Source organism: Conger conger, chromosome 10, assembly GCF_963514075.1.
Source record: "Conger conger chromosome 10, fConCon1.1, whole genome shotgun sequence".
In the NCBI taxonomy this organism is placed as follows: Eukaryota; Metazoa; Chordata; class Actinopteri; order Anguilliformes; family Congridae; genus Conger; species Conger conger.
This window is the reverse complement of record NC_083769.1, coordinates 46,218,433-46,238,603: the sequence shown is the minus strand read 5'-3', so window position 1 is coordinate 46,238,603 and position 20,171 is coordinate 46,218,433. Positions and strand designations below refer to the sequence as shown.

Sequence of the window (20,171 nt, the reverse complement as noted above, 5' to 3'; positions counted from 1 at the left end):
TAAAGTTATGTTTCATTCAATTTAGAATTGTTGTCTAGTTTTGAAAGTAGTGCTTGTTTTTGTTAAAATGATTATTTTGGGTTATTGAGTGTGTTTTAAAAAAGAAAAAAGATTTTAAATTGTAAGAAATTATAACAACCAATAAAATAACCAATGTATGCTGGGATAGGCTCCAGCCCTCCTGCGACCCTGTTCAGGATAAGCGGGTTAAGATAATGGGTGGATGGATGGAATTACAGGATAGCCGACCTACACGATGGAGTAGCCATTGTTTTTGTCAAGCAATGTAATCCAAAGTGTTCAAATCACAATGGCCAACCTTCTGCAACTAGCCACCTATGTAGGCTGTCAATTTTATTCAAGAAATGAAATTCTGTTGAGCTTAAATGTTTTGCTGACTTGCCCTTTTGCCAATATTGCCTATACGGAAGCAAGAAAAGTGGGCGGGTTGTGTGCGTCGTCTTCGTAGCAAGTCAACGAACGAAGTTCATCGAGCCAACTGACTGAGGCTCCGTCGTCTGAAGTTCGTTGTTTTCAAAATTGTCCCATTCAACAAAAAAACATTCTGTAATCGAATTACCGACGCCCTTTGTTGAGGTGGAGCGTTATCTTGAAGAAAACATTTCATTAGCTCAAACCATGTTTTGGATCAAGTACTTACTTATTGCTGTCGTGATGCATCTTGCAGAGAACAAGGTGAGGGCTTTTCTCTTGTTCCTAATTGATTCGCGTGAGAAGTTCTATAAGGCTGCTGTTGTTTTCGTAAGAGTGTATTAATTGTCTGTGATGCTCTTCTTGAGTCTCACGCTGTTTGTTTGGTGCTTGCAGTTCGCAGTTTCCGTTCTTTGGTGCTGTGTAAGCATGAATAAAAACTGGTTTTCATTTCGAAAAAGCTTTTCTTTGCTGGAATGTTCGCTTAAAAGCAGTGACAAAACTGTATTAAATGGGTGTCAACTTGAATACTAACAGGACCATAGGGCTATTCAGTGTTTCGACGCTATTAATTGTAGTTTAAGTATGTATTTATTTTTCTTTAATTATATAATTACTGAGACCCTATATATTGCAGTATGTCCGGTTACTAAGGTCAGACTTCTCATAGTTGCTGCGTTATGATGGTTTTGAAGTGCGTTTTACATGTTTTAACCTGCATTCTCAGAACCATGCTTATCTCAAACGATCACCTTAATGGGTGGGAATCGACGAACGATCAGCGGGATAGAAAATAACATTGAAAGAATTGAAAAAGAAATAAGTAAAAATAGCATTTAACTTAATTTAACTTAACTTAACTTAACAGAGAGCTTGCACTGTTGGACTCCCGGAATGTTGGCTATAAGGAATTTGGGTTAGGCATCCGGCAAGGAAAAGGAAACACTTTGCACACTGCAAAGATAACGTTCAAGAACTGGTATTGCAATAGATTAAACGTTGCATATAATAGAAAATGATAGAGTAGTTAAGACAGCATTTCTGAAGTCAGAATTAGGGACACGGTCATGAATTGTTCTCGTTAGGCAACCTTTTCTGGGTTTTCTTGTGCATACTGTAAGAAGTAGTGCAACTGCTGTTAGACTGGCATGATTTTGAGTAACTGCATGGCGCAATTCAGTTTCGGGAACATTGATGTGTCGTGTTATTCCAACTGGCGCGCTGCCGAGTTGGCAGTATTTTTATACAGCCTTACGTTTGGTGCCTTGTTTCGTGACGTCAGCAGTAATATAGTGCGTGAGCTGGATGTATGCAGACCCTATCACTGACATGTAAATGTACTACTTGTTCTTTTGAACTACCCACATCAAGCAGTCTTAATGAGCAGTGAGGCTGGGGGTTGACGTGCCGGTTGATTTTGAACTGGGGAGAAATTGTATTGGAACGCATCCATTTTTTCTCTTCATAATATCATCTGAGCGTATAGTCGTTTGTAGGCTACACAGACTGTTTACGGATCATTGTTCTTGTTTGGGACTTGCATACGTTATTGTCTGGGTGCAATCCTATGTAAGTTACCTGCGTACAATCCTGTTTTAATTCACTGTAAATCTAAACTCCATGTTTGCGGTGAGCCATTCAATCTCAGTTACGGTTCTTTTGTTAATGCTGACACCAGAAATGATGGAGAAACCACATCTATTTGCAGCCAGTAGCCTAAGGTGCATGACTGGGACCCGGAAGGTTGGTCGTTCAAGCCCGGTGTAGCCACCATAAGATCCATGGAGCCGTTGGGTGCTTGAGCACAGCCCTTAACCCCACATTGCTCCAGAGCGTATTGTACCCTGCTTAGTCTAATCATCTAAGTTTCTTGACTCACTTTGGATAAAAGTCCTGGAGGACTGGAGTTTGACAACCCCTGCTTTTAGAATCCCTGTGCTGACTCAGTTCTCGCAATCAGTGCTCAGATGAATGGGTCATGGACATTTTTACAAGGAATTGAAAGTTGGAAAAGGTTACTGGCACTGTAGTTGTGGCTTGGTCCTGGATCCACTGAAAAAGGGAAGCGTGAAGGTCGCTGGGTGGGAACGCTTCTTAGGAATCCCGTTGCTGCTGGCTCAGGGAGTCCCCATGGCTGTCCCCTGGATCGACTGGCATTTCTGTCAGTAAATGCCGTGACTCAGGATTCATATGCAAAAATCATCACGGCTGCCATTTTGTGACCTAGGAAATTATGGGCTTCTGTCTGTGCCGAGAGGTTTTGAGATGCGTAGCTTAGACGATACCAGTGTGAATAGGCCTCAATATAACCTCTTTTTTTCATACTTTTAAACCGTACTTTTGTGTAAAACTTCACACATAGACACTCACTGAGCACTTTATTAGGTAGACCTGTGCACTAGCTTGTTAATATTTTAATATGTAAATATTTAATCTGCCAATCATGTGGCAGCATTTTTTTAATGCATGCAGACATGGTTGAGAGGTTCAGCTGTTTTTCAGACCAAATGTCAGAATCGTGAAGAAATGTGAAATTGCTGATCTGGGATTTTCACACACAACAGTCCCTAGAGTTTGCAGAGAATCCAGAAACAATCCAGTAAGCTGCAGTTCCGCGGGCAAAAATACCTTGTTAATGAGAGACGTCTGTGGAGCCAGACTGGTCAAAGCTGACAGGAAGGTGACAGTAACGCTAATAACCACACATTACAATGATGGTATGCAGAACAGCATCTCACTCCTCCCAACGCATCACAACTCTTAAGCGGATAGGCCACGGCGGTGGAAGACCAATAAGTAAAAAAAAAAAAGTCTAATAAATACCGAATAAAGTGCTCGCTGTGTGTATAGTGTCGGTCAGAACCTTATGATTGGAAGGTCTCCATTGAGCCTGGTTATGGGCTGTGGCGGGAGGTGGTGGTGTGTGGTGGTGGTGGTGGTGGTTGGGTGTGTGTGACGGATGCCAGGAAGGCTCTAATGCCCATGGTGGTAATATAAATAGAATTACAGCCGTGGTGGTACAGCGGAGCTGATGGTTAGTGTGTGTGGAGGGAGTTCCAGAGCTTCCTAGAAATGGGTATCATCTCGCAGGACATCTGCATAAACACCCTTCAATAAGGGGGAGTGGGAGGCTGCAGACTGGAGTCCTGAAACCTTTTTATTTTAGATTTTTGTCATGATTTTTCTTTGTAATTTCTTGCGCAACTGATCTTTCATGCTAATTCTCAGTTCGACCTTGTCGAAATGAAAAGGCCAGTGTGAATAAATGACTAATGGTGGGAATGATTCACCAAGTTACCCGTGAGACCTCCGTACAAGGCCCAGTCTCACACGCACAGTTTTCGGTGCAATGAGGATAAATGGTTTTTTTTTTTTTCAACGTTTTCTTTGCAGCTTCTGTTTTTTAAGCTTAAATTTATCATGGTGACAAATCTTCCCTTATTAAAAAATTTTTCAAGACGACTTCCTGTAAAAGCACATTGGTGTGTTTTTAAGGCCAGGAGTCTCTTAGGCAGCAGGAAGTAAATACAAAAACATTGCCCCTTTCTGAGCTTCACAAAATAAATGAAAAATAGAAACTCCTAGTTCTTCTTTGGTCCCTTTCTATTTTGCGAAACAAGGATTACTCTGGTCATGTGACAACCCTGTTCCTACGCGCTCGTGACCATGTTGTAACACGTGGACCAACAGATGTTGTCTCAGTCAGGTTTACAGTGTACAGTATTACAGCAGTAAACAGAAGTACATGAATTGAGTTAGCTTTAGGCTAGTAGAGACTGTGCTAAAAGCATCCTCAGTATTGTAAACGTTTTTGTTCTGTGGAGTCTGTGTGCGTGCGCCTGTGTATGGGTCCTGTAGGTGAAGCTGGGCGATGATCTGATTGGCGGTTATTCAATGATATTCAATTCAACTGATATTCAGTTCAATGATCGATGATATTCTATGAATACTGATAATCAATAATGATATTGACTTGCACTTTGTTGTCCGTCGCTCTGGATGAGAGCGTCTGCTAAATGACTGTAATGTAATGTAAATGAATGCAAGCCAGAAGCCTGTGCAGAACCTGCTTTCGCTCACCTGCTGGTGTTTTTACCGCATTTCTATAAGGTTGCAGGTGGATACGGCAGTTTCTTGTTTATGTTTTTAACAGCTTGTCTCCTGGCCTTTGGAATTTGGATGAGGCTCTGATTTGTGTTATGAGCCCGTGTCAGGGCATGTCTTGTGTATTATCGCCCCATATCAGTTATGCGTATTGTATCATGCGTCACCTTCATAAAACCTCATAAAACGCAGAGCTATCTTTGGCTGTCCTGCCCAAGGACTCCTACTCTGCACGGGAGTTGGTGGATTATTAACGAAATGGAAGTTGCTGTTAAGTTTGTTGACGTGCCTTAAAAGCTGGGAATCTGTGAATCTCCATGTAGATCAGCCGGAAGAAGGGCTGATCTGTATCAGGATTTCGGGGGGCGGGGGGGCGACATGGCTCAGGCAGTAAGAGCAGTCGTCTGGCAGTCGGAGGGTTGCCGGTTTCGATTCCCCGCCCGGGCTGTGTCGAAGTGTTCCTGAGCAAGACACCCAACCCCCAAATGTTCCTGACGAGCTGGTTGGCGCCTTGCATGGCGGCCAATCGCGGTCGGTGTGTGAGTGTGTGTATGAATGGGTGAATGAGCAGCATCAATTGTACAGCGCTTTGGATAAAGGCGCTATATAAATGCCAACCATTTACCATTCACCATTTCGTTGTAATTATTTGAATAGTCATTTGTTCATTGTTAAAACAGAGTAATTTGTTGAAAAAACTTGGGACATGCCTGATGTAGGTCATGTACAAGAGACCAGACTCCTGTGTTTCACACTATTGGTGATGTTACCATCACTGTAGAAATGTTTTACACATCACACAGGTTTCAAAGTATTCAGCCGAAATGTACTGTTAAATCGTACAGATTATCATATGCTGCATGAACAGATGTACATGGCGGCCTGTAGCGTAGTGGTCAAGGCAAATGACTGGGACACGCAAGGTCAGCGGTTCTAATCCTGGTGTAGCCACAATAAGACCCGCACAGCCATTGGGCCCTTGAGCGAGGCCCTTAACCCTGCATTGCTTCAGGGGTGGATTGTCTCCTGCTTAGTCTAATCAACTGTACGTCGCTCTGGATAAGAGCGTTTGCCAAATGCCAATAATGTAATCTAATGTAATGTACAAATAATAAGTCTTTCTAAGCTGGGAAGGTCAGCATACCCAAGACTGTTGTACAGTCGTTGCATGTACAAGGACTCAATAAGCCAGCGTGTTTTTGCCCCTGTAATCCTTATACCAGTGGTCCTCAGTGAGACTCTGAAATTAGGATTCAGGACTCACAAAAGGATTTATTTAAGCTGTACGCATTATTGACATTCTGAACGACCAGGGGTTGGTGAGTAAGATTGTAAAATGGAGGGGAGCAGCATTCATTCACGTGCTGAGTGCTACTGTTCTGTGCTCTGTTGTTGCCATGGAAACTGCCCCACTGACAGACACTGAATTCAGGTCAGAGGGTATACGCCATGTATGTTTAAACGGGTGGAAATGCATCAAGTTTCCAGACGTCTTATCAGGTCGCATCGACCCACAGGGTCACTGACACAGGCCTAGTTTAATGAGCACACGCTCAGCTAATATTGGCAATCACTTGCGGTGCGGATGTGTTTGTTTGGTTGTCCCATTACAGGACATTAACACGAAGCCCTCTTGACATTGACTTCTCGTAAGGCTGTCAAGACTGTCCGCAATTTCCGGCTTTTCATAAACACGGGAGGGAGGTGCCGCTTGTAGTAACCGGTGTCCGTAGCGACTTTCTTATCTTCCGAAACAGTTTTGACTGCCTTATGTTTTTCACTGCCTTTTAAAAATATTTCAAACGGTAGGTCGGGTTTCAATTTTGAGAAAGGGAAACCGCGTTTTTATCCAGAGCAAACGCTTTGATAAGAGGAAATGAAAGTCGGGGGGGGGGTGAGTGGGCAGTATGTCGGTCGAGCTTCTGCGCTGCACACAGTCGCGCTGTCTTTAACAGGCGTCCACACGGTGCTGCGTGTCTGAAATGTAGGTGTATCTAAACAGAACGTAGCCTACAACCAGCATGTGTTTTCAAAAGCAGAAGCATTTTTTTTTTCTTTTTTCTTTTTTTTCTTGGGTTGCTGACTCATGGGAATCCCTTTAAATACCCATTATTACATTTTTAGTGTACGATGTGCTCTTGCCCAGGCCTAAGAATTGCAAAAACGGAAAATTGCAAAAACATTAGCGAGTCACAGTCACAATGGAAATTTTGTATCAATGTTTTTGTTCATGCTTGGGCCTAGTAAAGCGTTCCTCTTTGCTTTCACTCATGACTGAACGCAGACTGTAGTGAAAAAAACATCATGGCTTTAGTGATGAAAGTGACTCACTCGCATGAGGTGTGACTTTTATGGGCAGTTGTTCTTAAATAAGGGTGAGAATGGGGAAGCCTCTGATTGGGTGAGCAATTGTTATTTAGCTGAAACTTTTATCCAAAGTGACTTTCAGTTGATTCGACTAAGCAGGGGATTAACGGCCTTGCTCAAGGACCCAACTGCAGCAGCTGTGCCGATCTTATTGTGACTACACTGGGGCTTGGACCACCCCAGTCATGTACCTTAGCCACTAGGCTACAACTGACATAACATGATGACAAGAACGGGCCATTCGGCCCAGCAATGCTTCCCTTCTCCAACCATGCCGATGCTGTGCTGTGGTGTGACAATGGCTAAACATGAATTGGGCAAATAGCCTGTTTGGTGAGACTTCAAAGACCCGGAACTTGAGAAGATGTGTTGGGCATCGGGGGTGGTGGGTTCGTTGTTCACAGTACTTATTACATGACATGTTATTTATCTCAATGACCGTCTTGTAAACGTTGCCCTATTGGACGGATGGGTGATAAACCAGAGCCATTAAGTCAGGTTTTTTTCATTTTTGTCTCAAGATTTTAATTCCATGATTACGTTCCCCGATGTTTAATGTTCAATGATGAAAGTAGACCTGTACTAACATGGCCCTCATGAGCATCGTCAGAATGTGATCCAGACCAGGGAACTCTTTTTACCATTTTAATGTTCTGTTTAAAAGCAGGGCTGTCTTCACTTCACAGTCTAGTGTTGTGGGATATAGGTGGTATTTGCGTGTAAAAACATTTAGTGACCTAAGCTAAGATGAGGTTGAACAATGCGTTCCAATTACACACAGAGAAACACTCCTTTGACCTTTTTAGTTTTAGTTCTTCCTTTTCTGGCATTTCCTGCTTTGGCGTCAGGCAGCTGGGCACTCCTCTTTTCCGTGGAACAATGAAAGAAAATAAACCCATTACGTTACGTTGATACCATTTTGCAGACGCGAATGGGAAAGGGCGTGTTTCTGTGTGTGTAAGTCATCATTGTGGCACGTGCCAACAGCCCTCTGTGCTGCTCAGTCCTGCAAAGGCCTGCACTCATGCAAGAAATGTTCATTGTTATAGCCTGAGGTGTAAAAAAAATAAAATAATTAATAATAATCATCTGTTTTAATTGAATGGTTATAACCTGGTCTGTGCTCCTGGTGCCGTGTGCCACTGTGACCTCACTCCTGTGTCCTTTGCAGGTGCTTTCGCTGCCCTACCCTCCGGACTCTTCCGGCCGGTGCGGGGACCCTGACGCATATTTCGAAGAAACGTTGAAAGCCTGCTGCACCAGGTGTGCGCCAGGTAAGGGCCCAGTGCCAGTGAAGTGTGCCTTCCTTACCCCCCCCCTCTGCTGATTAAACACGGGCTCCCCATCTTCTGGACAGTGGAAATCCTGGCTCCACAGTCAAAACGGTGAAAGTCCGGGCTCCATGTTGTGAGCTATTAAAGTCCCTATCTCCGAGATCTAAACTGTAAAATGGCGTGGCTCCATGTTCTGAACCGTGAAAACCCTGGCTCCTGGCTCTGTACCATTGAAGCTGAAATGCTTCATTCCAACCTGCCAAATTTTATGGATATTCATGTACAGTATTTGCACCACTGTATTTATTATTATTATTATTATTATTATTATTTTAAATATTAATGAAATGGGGCGGCACGGATGGTGCTGTGAGTCGCACTGCCGCCTCACAGAAAGGAGGTCCTGGGTTCGAATCCCCGTCGGCCGGGGCCTCTCTGTGTGGAGTTTGCATGTTCTCCCCGTGTTTGCGTGGGTGTCCTCTGGTTACTCCGGTTTCCTCCCACAGTCCAAAGACATGCAGGTTAGGCTGATTGGAGAGTCTAAATTGCCCGTAGGTATGAGTGTGTGAGTGAATGGCGTGTGTGCCCTGCGATGGACTGGCGACCTGTCCAGGGTGTATTCCTGCCTTTCGCCCAAAGTATGCTGGTATAGGCTCCAGCCCCCCTGCGACCCTGATCAGGATAAGCGGGTTAGGATAATGAATGAGTGAATGAATATTAATGAAATAGCAAGTTATTTTAATCTGTAAATGGAAGCATGGCTCAACTCAGGCCTAGGACCCACCTAGCAAAATTATGTTACTGAGTCTATGCCACACACAGAAAAACCTTCTCCTCTGCGGGAGGGACCTAGGAGGGCTACAATGCAGTGATTCACTGTGAGTATAAACGTAAAGCTTCATGAAACAAAATAGAAACAAAAGCCAAGGTATTTGGTAATGCATCACAATTTTTTTCGAGTTTTCTTTTTTGTGTTTACTTTGCCGCCACCGTCGTCACCGGGCCGTCCCGTAACCGATGGCGACGGACACGTGACAACGGCCACCCGAACCGGGAGCGGCGCGAGCGCATTTTTCCGTAAAGTTGTTTTGTTTTTTGTTCGTTCCGTGAGAAGTGGAGAGCGCCGCGCAGACTGCGTCCCGGAGCGAAGCGCAGCGTGAGACGGGGGGGGGGGGGGGGAGGGGAGGAGGGGAGGTGCCCGCCGGCTTCCTGGGCCCGGCGCGAGGCGTGAGGTCGGGGCATTCCACACAGGATGTGCCGAGCACGTTCGCGCTCTCGGGGCGAGGCGGATGACGCCGCGCAAAACGCGTCCTCCTCCACGCCCCGCCAACCCCGAACCGCGCTCGGCGGAGTGCTCCCGCGTGCGTTCCCCTGCGAATGTTCTCGTCTCTCGCTGTAAACCCCCCCCGACGTGAAGGTACAGTCGCTGTGCGGAAGTGGCAGCGTGGCAGAAGGCTTAGAGGAGCTGGGGCTTTCTTTCACTTCTGTTATTCCCTTGAGCTGAAGTTATGTAACATGAGTTTCACCGGGAGCTGAGGAATTCCTGCAGCTCAATAGATGGATTGTAGGCCCCGTGGAGAGGAGGAAAGAGTTGTTTATCCTAAACCCGGGTGGGACCCAGTTACATGGCTGGTAATTCTACCTCACGTCTGTTCATTGTTCATACATTTCCCAGTTCTGAATGTAACATTTCAAAAATGAAAAAAAGGTCCGGGTGAGTCTGTCGATAGTACGGTGGCTGACTGTCGTCCCATATAATACCATATAAGACCCCCCCCCCCCCCCCCCCCCCGTGGTTGTGGGTTCAATTCCCGACAGTGGCACTTTCCGTATACAGTGCACCTATAACTGTCTGTGGTTTTCTCACTGCATGTAACTGCCTGTGGTTTCTCACTGTATGAGTAAACAAAGAGGAAAGGGTGTCTGCTTTAGGGAAGTTCACTTGCTCTGTTAGTATAAAACCGTATAAATCGTCCTTGCAGAAAGGGAAGGCATAATCCTTGGATCATGTTTACGCAGGGTCTTATGTGAAGAGTGTCTGCAGTGCAACCGCGAACACCGTCTGCGAGGAGTGCAAAAAGGGAACCTACTTGGAGGAGGTTAATTATGCCAAGAGTTGCATACGGTGTAGGACGTGCCGAAGAGGTAGGTGGCATTTCGACCAGTTGCATTTATTACCAGGCTGCCATTTCTGTGTTTTAATCCTGTCAAGTTATTTTTGTTTATATGGTGTTGAACACCAGTCAGACCCTTAAATGAACAATAGTTGTTTTCTGTGTGTGTGTGTGTGTGTGTGTGTGTGTGTGTGTGTACACCTGCACTAGTGTGCTTCTATTGGTGTTTGTGTGCATGTGTGCGTGTGTGTGTACACATTAACTAGTGTACTTCTAATGGTGTGTGTATGTGTGTGTGTGTGTGTATGCATGTATTAGTGTACTTCTAATGGTGTGTGTGTGTGTGTGTATGCATGCATTAGTGTACTTCTAATGGTGTGTGTGTGTGTGTGTGTGTATGCATGTATTAGTGTGCTTCTAATGGTGTGTGTGTGTGTGTGTGTATGCATGTATTAGTGTGCTTCTAATGGTGTGTGTGTGTGTGTATGCATGTATTAGTGTACTTCTAATGGTGTGTGTGTGTGTGTGTGTGTGTATGCAAGTATTAGTGTACTTCTAATGGTGTGTGTGTGTGTATGCAAGTATTAGTGTACTTCTAATGGTGTGTGTGAGTGTGTGTGTGTATGTGTGTGTGTGTGTGTGTGTGTGTGTGTGTGAGTGTGTGAGTGTGTGTGTGTGTGTATGCATGTATTAGTGTACTTCTAATGGTGTGTGTGTGTGTGTGTGTGTGTGTGTGTGAGAGAGTGTGTGTGTATATGTGTGTGTGTGTGTCAGTGTGTGTGTGTGTGTGTGTGTGTGAGTGTGTGAGTGTGTGAGTGTGTGAGTGTGTGAGTGTGTGAGTGTGAGTGTGTGTGTGTGTGTGTGTGTGTGTGTGTGTATGCATGTATTAGTGTACTTCTAATGGTGTGTGTGTGTGTGTGTGTGTGTGTGTGTGTGTATGTATGCATGCATTAGTGTACTTCTAATGGTGTGTGTGTGTGTGTGTGTGTGTGTGTATGTATGCATGCATTAGTGTACTTCTAATGGTGTGTGTGTGTGTGTGTGTGTGTGTGTGTGTGTGTGTGTCCACGTATACTTGCATGCTTCATGCATTCCTGGTGCTTGTTGCGCACAGGTCTGATTTGTGGCATGTGTTTCTTGGCAGACTGGGGCCTGGTATACGAGGAAGACTGCACCGCCTCGTCTAACGCCAAGTGTGTGTGCAGACCGGGCACGTACTGCTACATCCGAGAACGCGGCTCCTGTGTGGAGTGCACAGAGCTCACCACCTGCCCCCCAGGACAGGGGGTCTCCCCTGAGGGTACGTCCCAGTGCTAACGTCTCCTCGGTATCCTCTTATCTTTTTTGATAATACTTTGGCGTTATGTCATATAATGGGGCGACATTGGCTCAGGCGGTAAGAGCAGTCGTCTCATTGGCTCAGGCGGTAAGAGCAGTTGTCTCATTGGCTCAGGCGGTAAGAGCAGTCGTCTCATTGGCTCAGGCAGTAAGACCAGTCGTCTGGCAGTTGGAGGGTTGCCGGTTCGATCCCGTCCTGGGTGTGTCGAAGTGTCCCTGAGCAAGACACCTTACCCCCGAATGCTCCTGACGAGCTTGTTGGTGGCTTGCATTGCAGCCAGTCGCCGTTGGTGTGTGAGTGTGTGTATGAATGGGTGAATGAGAAGCATCAATTGTACAGCGTTTGGATAAAGGCGCTATATATTTACCATACACAAGGCATAAGAAGATGTAACAAGATGGCGTAACAGATGATGCCAAGTTGTTATGTGAAATGACACAAAACTGTCATACTTTTATTGGTAAATCTTATGACCGAAATGTCTGTGTGTGAGATTGTAGGAATGTCGTGATGGACGGGTTGGTTTTCATGTTTTCGTTTCGTTTTCGTTTATGATGCAGAGGCCGATTCCGAGGACGCTGATGTCAGTTGTTCACCCTGCGCTGCCGGAACGTTCTCCAACGAATGGTCCTACAGTCAGACTTGCCAACCACACACTGAGTGAGTGCGTGCACGCAAACACACATTGCATACCTTACATTACAGGCATTTAGCAGATGCTCTTATCCAGAGCGACGTACAACAAAGGGCAGATCGAACACAGGAACACAAGTGTGCTGAGGACAGTACAGTTCGGAGTCCTAGAGTGACCATACAGATGCAATTGGAACCCTTGAAGAATACATCACCTTACGAACTAGCATACCACGGTTGGCAGCAAGAATACCTCGAGTGCAACAGTACAATTCTATATCTAATACAATACAACAGTATCTATGAATAACTATATATAAATGACATTATAATCTATGGCATGCACAAGGCTAATCATGGCTCCCACAAAAGCAAACTTTCTGTATGCAGTGCTATATGTAGAACGTCTATAATTCTTGCATGATGGATGTAAAAACCCTCAAATAAAAGCATAAAGTCTTCATCTAACCGCATAGTTAAATGTTTGATTTATGTTGGAGTACAGGGCGAAACAACAGAAAATGCCCAAATACTTACAGACTGCAGTGCATGTGATCACTCTGCAGTATATTGTTTGGGGGAACTGCACTTGTAACTCAGAGGTTGCCGGTTTGACTCCCAGCTGAGGCAGTGCCGATGTACCCTTGGGCAAAGGTACTCAGCACAGGTACTGGCTATTTTACTGCTTCTGTAAAATATCCAGCCGTACTGTATAAATGTATTGTACAAATGTAATATGTCTTAGACACTAGACAAAAGCAACTCCAGTCCTGTATGCAGGATTTTGCTGCCACCAGGTACCCTGGCTCAATCAGCTAATTAGCCATGTGCACCATGACCGATTCACTCGTAAATTATTTTTTTAAATTTTAATTTATCAGCTGCTGTTTATGTCACGGAACGTGGCTAATATCTGTTTCTGGATTTCTGCTGTTCTAAATGCTAAAAGTGTGGTGTTGTGATATGTAAACCCACACGTGCGTGTAAACCTACACTTACAATGTTTCCCGCAGTTGTGAAGCCCAAGGAGGGAGAACTCTTCACCGGGGCAATGCCACTTCCAATAGCGTCTGTGGCCCGTTCCCGGGGCCCCGTGCCCCTGAGGGCCCAAAGGCAACCACCCCAACGACAACCACCACCACCACCACCACCGCTACCACCGCAGCCGCAGCCAGAAGCTACCGGACTACAGTCAAGATGTTTACTACCGCCGAGACACGCACACCTGACCCGAGCAGGACCCGAGGCCTGGAGCAGATCAACACTGTCAGCATCATCGTTGGTAAGTAGGAAATGGCCAAGATGGCCGAATACCGTAGGATGCCAAGAGCCGACGTCTTTCGTTTCCGAGTGCAGTAAGCATTCCGCATTTCTAAAACTCGGAATACAATTTACCGTATGGTCTTTTTGTTGGACGATCTTTCATGAGTATTAAGGTATTATGCATTTTATTAGTGCATGCGGTTTATGTCTTTAATGTTTTTCTATGTTGGTAATGCGTGTTGTAGGCCATGTGTAGCCAAAGACAAATCTCCATATGTGTGGATTATGTTTTTCTAATCTAGTCTGATCTAAATGGCCTAAGTACCTGTGTTCTGGCTGAAATGAGTCTTTGCTAAAAGATCTGTTTTCAGTTTGCCATTTTGAGAGGCTCCCTCTCTTATGGTTGGCTCTTCTCCCCTTCTGCAGGGGTGCTGGTGGCTGCTGCTGTGCTGGGGTGTGTGATTGTGTTCCTGTTTGTCTATTTGATCCGAAAGAGGACAGGTAAGGCGTGGGAACAAGCACCCTCATCTTGTCTGTCAGACCGTGACACACTTACGCACGCACACATGGATGATGCGTTTAGCTGCTTCAATGTCACCCCAGAACCCTGGCTGTACAACAATTTTGGCTAACAAACAAACAAAAAAACATGAATCATTTAGCTTTGTAAAGGCACATTCACACAGCAGTTTTCACATATTTCCTAATGCCATTTCAAACATAGTTGTCACATGGGTAAATTGTCATGCTGCTCACTTCTCCAAAACAAGAGGCACTACCTCAAAAATGTAGTAGCCACTTTGTGTGACTGTCTGTTCTGAGGTAAACTTCCTGTTTACATGTACTATTTGCACTAATCGAGGTGTGATTCTTTATTTTATTTTATTTCTTGTGTGACAATATGAAAATTGGCAGTTGCTAGGATTTAATTCTTGTAATTATACTTCATACTTTGTTAAAATTAAATTATTTAATTTTTCTATTTCACAGGTGACGCAAATAACAATATGAAGAAGGAGGGCAACAAGGTGGGTTATCAGTGTCATGGATTGCAGACATTGTGCAGCACACACACTACACAGGTGTACAGCACACACACTACACAGGTGTACCGCACACACACTACACAGGTGTACAGAACACACACTACACAGGTGTACCGCACACACACTACACAGGTGTACAGAACACACACTACACAGGTGTACAGCACACACACTACACAGGTGTACAGCACACACACTACACAGGTGTGCAAGACACATTGTGGGCTGAACCAGAAGGTTCCAGTCTGAAGTCGCTGACCATGTTTAAATCTAGACTGAAAACTCACGTGCTTACATATTACATATTATTTTACTTATCTTTAATTACTTATTATTTTATCTTTATTTTATTTTTACTTCTGATGTTGTGTCACTTTTACTTCAATTTATCTAACTGCCTTCTGCTGTAAAGTGTCTTTGGGTGTTTTGAAAAGTGCTATAAATTAAATGTAGTATTATTATTATTATTATTATTATTAACGCAGCCCTGCTTCCCGTCTGCCCCTAGCCCCAGCACAGTGCCTCCATACTGGGCCTGCAGGGGTCATTCCGCTCCCAGCCTCCCGAGCAGCAGTGCCTGCTGGGAGAAAAGGACTCCAGCAACCCTTCCCTCTCCCTCTCCTCCTCCTCCTCCTCCTCTTCCTCCGCCAGCTCTGATCCCAGGTCCCTGGTCGACCCCGAGGTCGCTGCCCACAGCGGGGCGTGTGCTGGTAAGGGAACTTACGTATTTTAAAGGTACAACAGGTCATTTCGGACTTCTAGCGGTCAAGAGAGGAATTGCGGCGACAAACACGCTCGAACCGCAACACTGTTTTTCCCTCCCCCTTCTCTGCGAACGCGCAGACGATGAAACGCCATTGGCTGTGGCAATTAGGACTAATTTTCACCCAATGAGCTTGAATGATTGTACAGCTAGACGATGTTTGGGTACGGAGTGCCACCCCGTCAACGGCATATTTTGAAACCCCAATTTAAGACCATAAACTATAAACACAGGCGGAGGGCGAGTCAGCATGTCAGTGAGCCTTTTACAATTATACGAAGGAATTTACAATGGTCTTTTTTACAATACAATTGTAATTTACAATAATGTCTTAACACAAAAATCGTACCTATTGCACCTTTAAAGGCCCACGCGCATCACCGTTCTCTTCCTGGTTTTTGTATCTAAAACCCCCACAAAACATTCGCTAAGAGCAGTGATGTCGTCCCTAACTCCACCCCCGGAGTCAAATTCCCCCAAATTTCCTTATCTCTACTGTAGTATGGCGTCCACAAGAACACCTGCATGTGTGTAGAATAGTATGTGTGCCAAGTGAGCTGGATAATAATGATGTATAATATATATATAATATATAATAATTATGTATAATATATATAATATATAATAATGATGTATAATATATATATAATATATAATAATGATGTATAATATATATATAATATATAATAATGATGTATAATATATATATAATAATGATGTATAATATATATATAATATATAATAATTATGTATAATATATATAATATATAATAATGATGTATAATATATATATAATATATAATAATGATGTATAATATATATATAATATATAATAATGATGTATAATATATATATAATATATAATAATGATGTATAATATATATATAATAATGATGTATAATATATATATAATAATGATGTATAATATATATATAATATATAATAATAATGTATAATATATATAATATATAATAATGATGTATAATATATATATAATATATAATAATGATGTATAATATATATATAATAATGATGTATAATATATATATAATATATAATAATGATGTATAATATATATATAATATATAATAATGATGTATATCTCCTCTTCCTTCGCAGAAGGCCTGCAGGCCAGCAGCCCGGTGGTGATGCTCAATATCAGCGCCACCATCAGCTGCCAGCTGCCGCCCGGCACCCAGCTGCGGCCCGTCCCCACCGGCCCCGCCACAACAGACTCCAGCGCCTCCACCCAGGACCTGCCCCTCTCCACCCTCCCCTTCTCCACCCGGGACATGCCCCTCTCCGCCCCCGACCTGCCCCTCTCCACCCCCGACCTGCCCCTCTCCAAAGAGGAGGAGAGGAGGGACCCCTCTAAGGAGGCGCGCGCGGCGGTGCAGGAGAGCGGGAAGGAGGTGTGTTGAGAAGAGGAGGGGCGCAGTGGGGGCCCGGTTTGGGGGGCGGTCAAGGGGAAGGCGAAGGTGCTCTTTAAAGTGGGGCTGTCTTCAACCGGCAGCTGTGATGCCGGGCGAACGTGCTCTTTAACGTGGGACTGTCTTCAACCGGCAGCTATAATGACAGGATAACGTTTTCATTCGGGTTTATGACATACCTGACACCTGCAATGCAACCCCCCCCCCCCCCTCCCTCCCTTTTGCCTCAACATTTTTTTATTTGCTGTTTATGGTTGCCATGCCACCCAGATTTTTTGTGGTTTGGGTTGGGGGGGGGGCGGGGGGGAGCCCCAAATGAACCTACCCCATTCGCAGCCCAGAAAACCGGAAGTGTGGCGCAGACCCTATCAGCAGTTACCTGGGCGACAGGGGCTCTGCTGTACCTCAGCTGTGACCCCTGACCCCTGACCCCAGACCCCTGACGGGCGGCTGAACTCGTGTGACACTGTGCAGCTGTGGAGGTCAGCCAGCAGGGGGCAGCTCCGCCCCCGGCGTGGAGCCCTGGCGTGTGGGAGCCAGAGGAGGCGATCCCTCCGTCCGTTCATCCGTCCGCGTCTGTTCAGCGACCCCCCCCCCCCCCCCCCTCCGTCTGTGGCTCAGGGCATTTCCAGGAAGTGGCCCCTCAGTGGTGCAGCCTGGGAGACGCAGTGCTGGCCCCAGAACACGTGCCCTCCTGCCTGGCAGAGCTGACTCAGTCCTGGAGCAACGGTGGAGCCAAACCTCAAAGGCCTTTGCTTTCGGTATGAGTGGGGCCACCCCTTTTGCCGGCAGAAGGGTCAGAACTTTTAACTGCTGTAGCTGACTTCGCTCAGCCAGACTGTGTAACGGAAGAACACAGAGTATGTTCAGGCCCGCACACTGACGACACTCTGTATGTGCTGTTGATTTTCTCTGACAGATGTGGTGTCGATACTAATGGCATTTGCCTGTTTTTGCATTTGAATGTCATATTTATGAGTTTCTGAATTGCTGTTACCATACTGATTGGTCCTGACATGAGAGAGAATGCTTTTTGCAAAGTCTGTGTGTCTAATGACCGAATGAACAAGATTGTGTGCAGTCGCACACCAAAATCCCACTGTGGATTCAGTGTCAGTATCTATCATACCTAATCCAGTCGACATGGTCTGTTGAAAGATGGGTTATACGTTGTTTTAAAACATTTTTATATTGTATATCACTGGACTACTGAAACATTATGAAGCTACAGTACTGTGAACCAGTTAAATATTTAATTTCATGACTTAAAATTACAGCTTGTAAAATATGCTACAAATGTATTTAATAAGAACAAACCTACTCTGCGAAGAGAGATGGGTTTGTGTTAGCTTGAGCGTAGTTTTGCAGTTTCGGACAAAGCAGAAAACAAGCTGCAGAAACTGCATCACATTTGCACCTTTCTGTGTATTTACATATACTTCTGATTACTTCTGACAGTACATGTACTAACTAGGAGATCTTAACATGTAACCTTAACCTCTGTATATAATAGAGCAAAATCAATTATTTGAATGTAGTCAGTTGGGTTCTCTCCTGAAAGAAACATGATCAGGAAGCGATATTTGGACCTTTGGCGCCATCTGGTGGGGAGATGATGTTGCACATCCTTCCAGCCGTTATCAAGAAGTTGATTTTTTTTGTTCATTAGATACTATCTTTTAATTAATATTTCAATCTCAATGAATACATTTTTTCCTCTGAAAACAGATTCAATGTATCAAAACAATCAAGTCCTAATAAAGTATTGACGGCTTTTTGTAACTTTTGTGTAACAGCGTCTTAACATTAGGGGGCCATACAACAGTAAATTAAGCTTTTCAGTATTAAAAAGGGCTTCAGTCATTGATCATTTAAAAAACATGTTTATTGGTTACAGATATGCAAACTAGCATTGTGCGTTGTTCTATGATGACAAATAAAGTACAAAACAACGTATTAAACCATGTTTTTCTTTTCTTTTTTTCTTCAGTTTTTCGCAAAAAGGACAAGCACCAGTTGTTGACATTTTAAATGATAAACTGTAATGTAAGCCACGTGTATATTATCCGACATATTCTAAAACCCCCAGATCTGAGAATCTGAGAACTCCTATCCGAAGAGAGCAAGCATTCTGTAGGTGCACTCGAAATGTACTGGTTATCGGCAGGAAACAGGAAAGAATACGTGTATACTGAAAACAAATGTTTTAAAAAAACAGACGACTTGAAAATATTGTCTACATATTTGCTGTGCTTCACAGGACCCGTTTAAATTTGGATGCAGTAATTGTGTTATATTTACTACATACAAAGTGTGTGTGTGTTCATACCGTTGTAAACGTTTACATTCAGAAATCATACGAAAATGGAAATGTATTTTTTGTCATCGGCATTAATGTAAAATACGAAACTCTCTGCTTCGGGAAGAACAGAGAGAGAGAGCGTTTTCAGGAAGTGACTGGAGCTGGCAGTCTTTCAAACTTCCTGTCAGGCTCGCCCGTCATCATTTCCTACGGTCTTTCTTATCTCTGCGCGCTGATCGGAAATGTGCTGCCTTTCTCGACGAGAGGCCGATAAGCAGGCGTGTGTCTTCCCTCTGCAGACGGCTACGGGCGGGGCTACGCCCCGAGTGCGGCTTCCTGTCCAACCGTTCTGCGGTAGCTATAGTGACGGCCGTAGAGAAGCTCAGCTCGCGTGCCAGCAACGTTTCCCGCTGTTTCTTCCCCGTTTTCGGCACGACCCGAAAGGCACTTCTTCTCCAATACATTTCCCCCCGAAACCGTCACAAATACCTGTGGGCGTCTCAGGGGAGGGCAGCACCACACGTTGTAATCCACGAGTAGTTTTACTCGCCCAGGTTGGCTTTTTAAGTCCCGTTGCTGCAGCCATCTTGGATCGAGTCGGGACCGGAACGTAGGCACCCTATGGACTGGGTCTCACGGAGACGAAGAGTACACAGCCACACAGAGACACTGACTGTCCCTGCTGCCATAGCTTTGAGGTCAGTAAGAGGCCCGCCCTCGGGACCTGAGGATGGGGCTTGTGATGGGAGCAGACCAGGAGCAGAGAAAAGGGTCCACAGTGACCAGAGACCAGAGTTTGATGAAGTTATCGTCCGAGTCAAGAGGCACGAATTAGACTTCCGCAGCTGTGCCTGACCTGCAGAGGAGTGTCTGAGAATCTGTAAAAGGAGCTGTTCAGTAACTTTATTTGATCATTTCAAGATCAGGAATGCTGTCTAATATTGGTCATTGGAACAAACCCCCCCCAACCGCCCCCCCCCCCCCCCACTCCTCCTCCCCCCCCCCAATCTGCCCCACCTGCAACCCACCCACCTGCCCCTCCTGCTCCCCCACCAAACCCGCACCCCCCCCCCCCCCCAGCCCTCCCCCCCTCCCGTGCGTGCA

At 44.9% G+C, this 20,171-nt stretch overlaps 1 protein-coding gene across 1 annotated transcript; it reads left to right on the top strand.

The window, feature by feature from the left end:
* Window positions 1-450: 450 nt before the first annotated feature.
* On the top strand, window positions 451-18,726 carry LOC133139372 (tumor necrosis factor receptor superfamily member 1B-like). Its single transcript, XM_061258862.1, has 10 exons — window positions 451-696; window positions 8,075-8,177; window positions 10,197-10,322; window positions 11,436-11,591; window positions 12,191-12,290; window positions 13,277-13,545; window positions 13,953-14,027; window positions 14,517-14,554; window positions 15,081-15,282; window positions 16,455-18,726. Exons 1-10 carry the CDS (start codon window positions 640-642, stop codon window positions 16,754-16,756), a joined length of 1,428 nt encoding a protein of 475 aa, XP_061114846.1. The 5' UTR covers window positions 451-639; the 3' UTR covers window positions 16,757-18,726.
* The last annotated feature ends 1,445 nt before the right edge of the window (window positions 18,727-20,171 follow it).